Source organism: Rutidosis leptorrhynchoides, chromosome 4, assembly GCF_046630445.1.
Source record: "Rutidosis leptorrhynchoides isolate AG116_Rl617_1_P2 chromosome 4, CSIRO_AGI_Rlap_v1, whole genome shotgun sequence".
NCBI lineage: Eukaryota > Viridiplantae > Streptophyta > Magnoliopsida > Asterales > Asteraceae > Rutidosis > Rutidosis leptorrhynchoides.
In genome coordinates, this window is record NC_092336.1 from 43,836,013 (window position 1) to 43,843,685 (window position 7,673).

Here is a 7,673-nt window from a genome sequence, read left to right on the forward strand (position 1 = left end):
AGAATAAAGTATTACTAATTTAAATAAAATATTGGGAGATTATACAAAAGTTATGTAGCACATTTAATTTTTATTTTTTTTAAAACATATGTTATGTAGAGTTATAATCTCTTGAATCCATTAATTTGCTTGAAATCAAAAGGACCAATGAGAGCGCAACATGTGGCGCGAAAATCACATGTGATTGAAAAAAATTTACAAAATATTTTTTCGTAAATATTTTTTTCCGAATTTTTTTTTTTGAAAAAAAAATTTTCGAAATTTTTTTTTTTCGAAATTTTTTTTTCTACAATCGCATGTGATTCTGCATGTCAATCACATATGATTGTAAACCCAATCACATGTGATTATGCATGTCAAATCCAATCACATGTGATTGTAAAAAAAATTTGAAAAAAAAAGTTTTTTAAAAAAATTTTTGAAATTTTTTTCTAAAAAAAATTTTTTGATTTTTTTTTAATCACATGTAATTTTCGCGCCACATGTCGCGCTCTCATTGGTCCCTTTGATTTCATTTACTAGTAATGTTATTTAAGAGTTAAAATGTACTAAGGACCATAACGTACATTATTTAGTACTTAAAGGACCATATGTGTTAACCATCATAACATACGAGTTACATACTTGACATTTTCTTACAGATCTCTGTATCTCCTTATCAAAGATCTGCATCTATATGTGCGAACCTGCAACAAATTCAAACGGTGTATTTGTATCTATCTATATATCTACCGGTTCCATCTAATAACTTGCCGAAGGTATGCTCCTCCATAAATTTGCGTTTCATTTAATTCCGAGCTTCAATGTTTAATATATGTATATTGATGATGATGATTTATTCAAATATTTGGCTGAAATATATGTAATTTGTTATGATTTGATCAGTTGGACTTGAGGACTATTGGGTGAATTAGGTTAAAGCTGATATTTGATACTATATAGAGCTAATTGTATTGGTGGCAGTGATCAATTAAGTGGATGTAATGGGGGTTAGGGTTTAGATGGACGTGACAACAATTTGTGAACAAAATGGTAGAAAGTGATTTAAACACAGGAAAGAATGTCCGCAGCGAAGGATTTGGTTTCCATCGGGATCCTTCGTTCTCTGGATGGGGTGAAAAAGATGGAATGCACAATTTAAAGGCTGTAGATGAAACTACTGAGATTGTCGAAAAATCTGAAGTAGACGATAGTTTTGAACTGCCGGTGCTGCGAGAAGTCAGCTTACAGAGTGAGGGGGATGAAGATAGGTTTCGATTGAGTGGTGTAAATATGAATGGAAGAGGAAATCAAAATGAGAATTATGCATCTTTTGATATTGAAGATACTGATTTGGTTTACAAAGATACAGATGTTAGGTCAAGATCAGAGAATTCTATAGCTGTTTCAGATATAGTCAAGACGTTGTTTTTGATACTTATGTGGTACATATTCAGTACGTTACTGACACTGTAAGTAAAAGTTTGTTGTTTGAGATTGGAAGCTTGTTTGATATATATCTTTCGTTTTGAGTTGTGTTTTCATAATGTGTTTGTTGTTTGTAACAGGTATAATAAGACTTTACTGGGAGATGATATGGGAAGATTTCCTGCTCCCTTATTGATGAATACGGTTCATTTTGCAATGCAAGCAGTTTTATCGAAAGGAATCACATACTTTTGGTCAAAAAGATTTGAACCAACCGTACATATGTCATGGAAGGACTACTTTGTGAAAAGTAAGCAAGTACAATATATATTCTTCGATATGTGTTATTCTTGAGCGTTTGAGTTTGTAAGGGTTAGGTAGTGTATTCATATATTTAGATGTAACTTAATGGACTTCCCATAGGTTTGAATAATTCAATTATGAGCTCTATAAAATCTTAACTAGAATTTATATGATTTGTAGACATTATACAGGGAAACATTTTATTTTTACTGTATATTAATATTGCACAAGTAGCAGGTTGAGTCACCACACAAATATTCGTTTGATTAGAGTAAACCTTGGTCATATATAACTTGTTGGGTTATTTCTATGCTAATATGTATAAAAGTAGTTTTTAGGCCAAATTGTTGTTGGCTGTTTTCTGTGCTTAAATAAAGTAGCTTGTTAGGCCTAACTCAACAGTTTTGATTCCAACTATTAACTTCTGCAGTATTTTGATTGTTTATCTGAATCTCCTATAACTCTGAGAAAATCAGTCTTTTACTTGTTTCACTCCACTGTTTCAGTGTCTAATAATACATATGTTGTCAATCCACCCTTATCATAAATGTTTAATATCTATACTTTTATCTTATGCCCTTTGATGGAATAATAAGATTTGATGTATATAACTTGAGATCTTTCCATGTATTGCAAATTTTTATTAACATATCTAATAACTAATGCAACAGATGGACTTTGCCTTTCACAGTTGTACCAACGGCTTTTGCAACGGCACTGGATATCAACTTGAGCAATGCATCCCTTGTTTTTATAACTGTTACATTTGCCACTATGGTTGGTCATCTTTCTCTATTCATTTTGTGTTGAAAATTTAAATACAACATACATGTATTGTAAGCATGAATTACTCTGCCTCTATTTATCTCAAATTAAGATGTCATTATGTTTTTACCAATCACATTTTCTCTTGTTTGCAGTGCAAGTCTGCCTCTCCTATATTTCTCTTAATATTTGCTTTTGCATTCAGGTATTGTTTACTTTCTATCTTTTCCCCTTCCTATTCCACCCCTTCAAATGGGCTTCTTTCAAGAGTGTCATCTAAATCAATTTTTATTTTTTTATTCTTTTCCTATTATATTTTGCATCTCACTATAATAAATTAATAACAATGTACTATTAGTATGTTGCAGGTGAAATAATCATTATATTTTGACACTGCAAGCCGAAATTTTTATACTTGTGTAACTATGTGCGACTGTGTTAATGAAAAAAAAATAAATGGATGCATATCTATCCATCTTAAGCATGAATTGGTTTTCCATTTTTGACATTCTAAAGTGAGCTTCTCTACATTATTATATCCAATTCTATTTAACAAGCACCACACACTTTGATATAATATAATCATCATAACGTGAGTTATCTTGAGATACAACCGGTCCTTTTTGGATGGGCTTGACAGTGAATATAAGTATCAGTTTAACTAGAATAAATTAGGCAGTTGTATAAGAGAGAATTTTAAACTCCTTCATCCCAAAACATATAGAATTTATAACCCCTTCATCCCAAAACATAGGGTCATAGGCAGCTTTTGGCCAAATGTGATTTTAATGAAAATGTTAGAAATGCAAATCTCTTTTTACTCATCAACTACAACGAGGTAGTGAACTAGTGATCTACCTTGTGGCAACTAACATGAAATTTACTTTGTAGGTTGGAGACTCCAAGTGTCAAACTTTTAGGCATCATTTTGATAATATCTGTTGGGATCCTGTTAACAGGTAATATCCTTTAAACAAGTATATGTGACCTGTTTTTTTTGAAAAACTTTGTGGTGCAAGTTCTTATTTGTTGTTGTACACGATTAGTGTTTCTTTAATACGTTTGAATCCCAATTGATCCTATTCTCCATTTCATTATCATGATTATACGTGTATACTTTTAATAATCTGTCATCACCTTGATTACATCATTGTTGTTGCAGTTGCGAAAGAGACTGCATTTGAATTTTGGGGTTTCATATTTGTCATGCTTGCTGCTGTTATGTCTGGTTTCCGCTGGAGCATGACTCAAATTCTTCTTCAGGTATTGTATGTTTTCAGTTCCAGTTATTGTTTGCAATTATTTAGCTTCTGCTTTATTATCAATCATTTTCAATTGATATTTATCTTTCTTTTCTTTGTTAAAAAACTAATTACTTAACGCTGACGCCTATCAAATCTACAGAAAGAAGTGTATGGTAAGTACCTTTCTTGCTATTAAGTTTTTACAAGTTCAACTTTTATACATAATATATATTCGTATTCATATATTATTTATCATCTTGTAAACAGGTTTGAAGAATCCCCTGAAGCTTATGAGCTATGTAACTCCAGTAATGGCAGTTGCAACTGCTTTGTTCTCTTTCATATTGGATCCCTGGGATGAGTTTAGAAAGAGTAGTTATTTTGATAGCTCATGGCATATCACCCGTAGTGGCCTCCTGATGCTTTTTGGGGGAACTCTTGCCTTTTTTATGGTAATCGGTGGCTAAAATTATCAGTTACTATGTAAAAAGATTGGGATTTTGAATCTAAAATTGTATCTAACATTCAAGTGTTCTATTATTACAGTATTATTAATTATTATTATTATCCTAACTTTTATTTGTGTCTCATTTGTTACAGGTGTTGACAGAATACATTCTTGTATCAATAACAAGTGCAGTAACAGTGACTATTGCTGGAGTTGTGAAGGAAGCTGTCACAATACTGGTACGACAGATATTTAAGTCTTGAATTTAGTATTTGAATAAATATTTCTAACTAATCAGAAATCTTGATGTATGCTTTCATCTTATTATTATACTACTAACATCTATTTATATATTTTCAGGTAGCTGTATTTTATTTCCATGATGAATTTACATGGCTGAAAGGAGCTGGTCTCGTTACAATTATGTTCGGCGTGAGCCTATTCAACTGGTACAAGTAAGTGACTGGGCCCCTTTTCTCCTTTGCTTTTTTTGTCATCTGGACGGACCTTTTTTATTCTATAAGTTTGTTGCCGCTAATTATGGTTTGCTTAATCTATACTGTCATTAATGATATACTCAGTATGCATCTTTGAGTGCTTTCCGTTTTTCATGGCTATATTACTTTTTAACTTCATGTTCTTTGAATGACACATATCAGGTACCAAAAGTTTCAGAACAGAAAAGCAAGTGGAGATGAAGCCGAAGAATCTCGAAATAACGTCCCTGCAAAGTACGTTATTCTTGAGGATATGGAAGAAGACGTAAGCAGTATGTGAGTGTTGGTTCATCATGCTGTTATATGTTTCTTTACAAGAGTATGAACCCCATGTCAGTAATTATTAGTCATTTTGTTTTTTTAGATCCAGTACATTTTCTGGGGTTCATTCATAATTGCAAATACAGTTTTGTTATTGTGGCCAATTTGTTTACCAATATGCTAAGGAACAAGAGCAATCCATTTTTTTTTTTTTTAATTAATATGCTTTCATGTTTGTTTGCATATTCATGAACAAATAGTTACTGCAATTAAGGTTAAACTAACAAAACAAATAGGAACAACGTTTCATTCAATTTGTTTCCAGGTCTAACTTTATGGCTGCAACTACATTGTCTTAGAGGATCTCCAATGGTGGATTTTTAGTAAAGTGACCACTTGAAGGAAATCATAAATCATAAAATACTTTCAAAAGCTAAAAAAACAATTATTAAAGACATTAACCTTTACCAAAAGAAAAAATAAATAGCTTCTTAATTCAAAATATAATATGCTCAAATTTTCTATCCTCCAAAATCTATTATAGGCTGTGTTAGTTTTGAGTCTGACAGTTTGTTGACACAAGGCAAGTTTTTCATCAAAAAAGTTAATAACATATCGTACGAAGGGAAGTTATGTTTCCATCTCTTGTCAAGCAAACACGTGAGCTATTTCTTGGTAAAATGTAGTAAGATTTATCTATGTTCCTTCCGTTGGAAGAAAAGAAGCGTCCTAAAGATTTGATCTTGATCTTTCTTTCATGTGTTAAATCTCTCTTTAATTAATCAAGGTATGATGTGCTGAATCCTCGTTACTAAAGGAATCAGAATTTAAAATATCATTAATTCGAAGCTCTTTTACTTAAGCGAAACTAGATCATGTGGAATTAAATTGAATCTTTGACAATACATTTCATACCTTTGAGATATTTTAGAAGAGGTTTGGTTTGGTTGGGCCAACCCACAAATATTTCTTTTATCTAAGATTTTTTAAATTTTAGAATCATCAATGTCCACATTATTATGAATAAAAAACTATATACTGTATATTACTCCGTAGTTAAAGTAAAATTAACTTTCCTGGGTTTATATCAACAAAAATTACGTAGGGTACAACAAGATAGACAGGTGGTTACATTAGTTATCATCATGTGACAAGCACACGAGTTTAACTTAATGGACAGTTAACTTTCATTAGAGTTAAGGATGTAATTCGAATAGATAATAACATTATATTATATTATAGACAACGGAGACCAATAATATCTCGACACCTCGCCTAAAATCAATGTAGCTACTGTAGCAATTACTGTAGCTACTGTAGCTTTTTTTTTTTTTTTTTTTTACCTTCCCTCAACTTCTACCCTCTTCTTCATCCTTCTCCTCCCAAATCTCCTACACACGAAAACACAGCCACAAAATCAACGGCTTCCAAAAATAAAAAACAGAAAAAAATCCAAACATACATATAATCAACTTCTAATCAGTAGCGGTCGAACACAACCATCGAAAACACGACGACGACGGCCAACGGGGTTGAAGATTCACCGGCCTAACCACCACCGACGTAACCACCACCAAAGGTTTGTAAAATTGGGTTTTATATATTTTGATGTTTGCATCTGGATTTGTAAGCATATAATTTTGGATTACAATTTTGCGTCTCAAAATTAGTTTAGGTTTTGGAATCCGTTTGTGGTTTGCTTGAAACATACTTATATATTTACATGGTTCATGGTTTGATAACAGAAAATGTGAGATTTGGCCTGACTTTAATTAATTTTTTTGAAGAAGATGTGCGTTAAGGTTGTGTGGCCTACATAATCTGGGTATTCATTAGGGTTTTATTTGGGTAATTTGATTTTTGTGAAAAATATATTTATAACATTTTGTTACTTTGATTTTCGGTATTAACGAAACCTACATCGTTTTTTTTTTTTTTTTTTTTTTTTTTTTTTTATGTACATTACTTTTTGGATGTTAGCTGATTGTTGGTTTGTTGATGCTGATACTACCAGAGGTGATGATTTTCACGAAGAATATGCTTATCATCTACGAACTACTGGTGAAAAGCATCATTTAAAGGTAAGTGGCTATTATGATGAATTACAATTTAATAATATTGATTATGACTATCAGTCTTAAAAGGATACTTGATCTTGGTAACTCCCAGTGGTAGAGATAACCTTGTTTTTTTTTTTTTTTTACTTAATTAAACTTTATTTTGGTATTTTCTAATTATTGTTTTACTTTTTGCTCTTTAGATTATTTAGTGTTAATTGAAAGGTATAATTTTTTGTTGATATATGGATGTTAACCTTTGAAGTGGAGAAGAATTTGCTATTAACATGGTACAGTAAACCTTCATGATAATGATTTTGAAGTTTATTTGTTTAATTGATGGATTAGATATTGCTCAAAGGTTGGTTTAGCTTCCTACAGTTACATTTATGATAGTATAGTCACGAGTTTTATAAAGTTATACCTCATATGGTCCATTTATTTTCTTCCGTTAATCGTCATTGACGAAGATATCTTTCTATTTGTTATTTGATGTTGTTTACGGTTTCCTATTCATGATTCGTTCATTTAAACATATTACTTTGGGTTTAATTTGAAGTGGAAATTTGGTTGAAATGTTAATTGCTTTAAAAGTCAGCTCTTTTTGATATTAGATACATTTTGTTACTTTAGTGTCCCATTCCTCTAGAAAATATATTCCAAGTCTGTAACATAACCTGCTTTATTTATT

At 31.3% G+C, this 7,673-nt stretch overlaps 1 protein-coding gene across 3 annotated transcripts; it reads left to right on the forward strand.

The window, feature by feature from the left end:
• Positions 1-659: 659 nt before the first annotated feature.
• On the forward strand, positions 660-5,120 carry LOC139839879 (probable sugar phosphate/phosphate translocator At1g06470). 3 transcript variants are annotated; one of them, XR_011757144.1, is made up of 12 exons: positions 660-758; positions 886-1,451; positions 1,548-1,717; positions 2,402-2,487; positions 2,631-2,680; positions 3,367-3,434; positions 3,638-3,738; positions 3,880-3,892; positions 3,987-4,171; positions 4,320-4,406; positions 4,528-4,710; positions 4,827-4,939. XR_011757144.1 is itself a non-coding variant. In XM_071830076.1 (12 exons), exons 2-12 carry the CDS (start codon positions 1,030-1,032, stop codon positions 4,942-4,944), a joined length of 1,395 nt encoding a protein of 464 aa, XP_071686177.1. In that variant the 5' UTR covers positions 660-758; positions 886-1,029; the 3' UTR covers positions 4,945-5,120. The 3 variants fall into 3 exon arrangements, 2 of the variants coding, with proteins under 2 accessions (XP_071686177.1, XP_071686178.1); XM_071830076.1 differs by having other exon boundaries at positions 4,528-4,622; positions 4,827-5,120; XM_071830077.1 differs by having other exon boundaries at positions 4,528-4,616; positions 4,827-5,120.
• The last annotated feature ends 2,553 nt before the right edge of the window (positions 5,121-7,673 follow it).

Excerpts from the sequence above, each read along its gene's own strand:
- LOC139839879 (XM_071830076.1), top strand. The coding sequence starts at position 1,030 with ATGGTAGAAAGTGATTTAAACACAGGAAAGAATGTCCGCAGCGAAGGA. Across the intron at positions 1,452-1,547 it reads TTCAGTACGTTACTGACACT|GTATAATAAGACTTTACTGG; the intron begins GTAAGTAAAAGT and ends TGTTTGTAACAG. Across the intron at positions 2,681-3,366 it reads ATATTTGCTTTTGCATTCAG|GTTGGAGACTCCAAGTGTCA; the intron begins GTATTGTTTACT and ends TTTACTTTGTAG.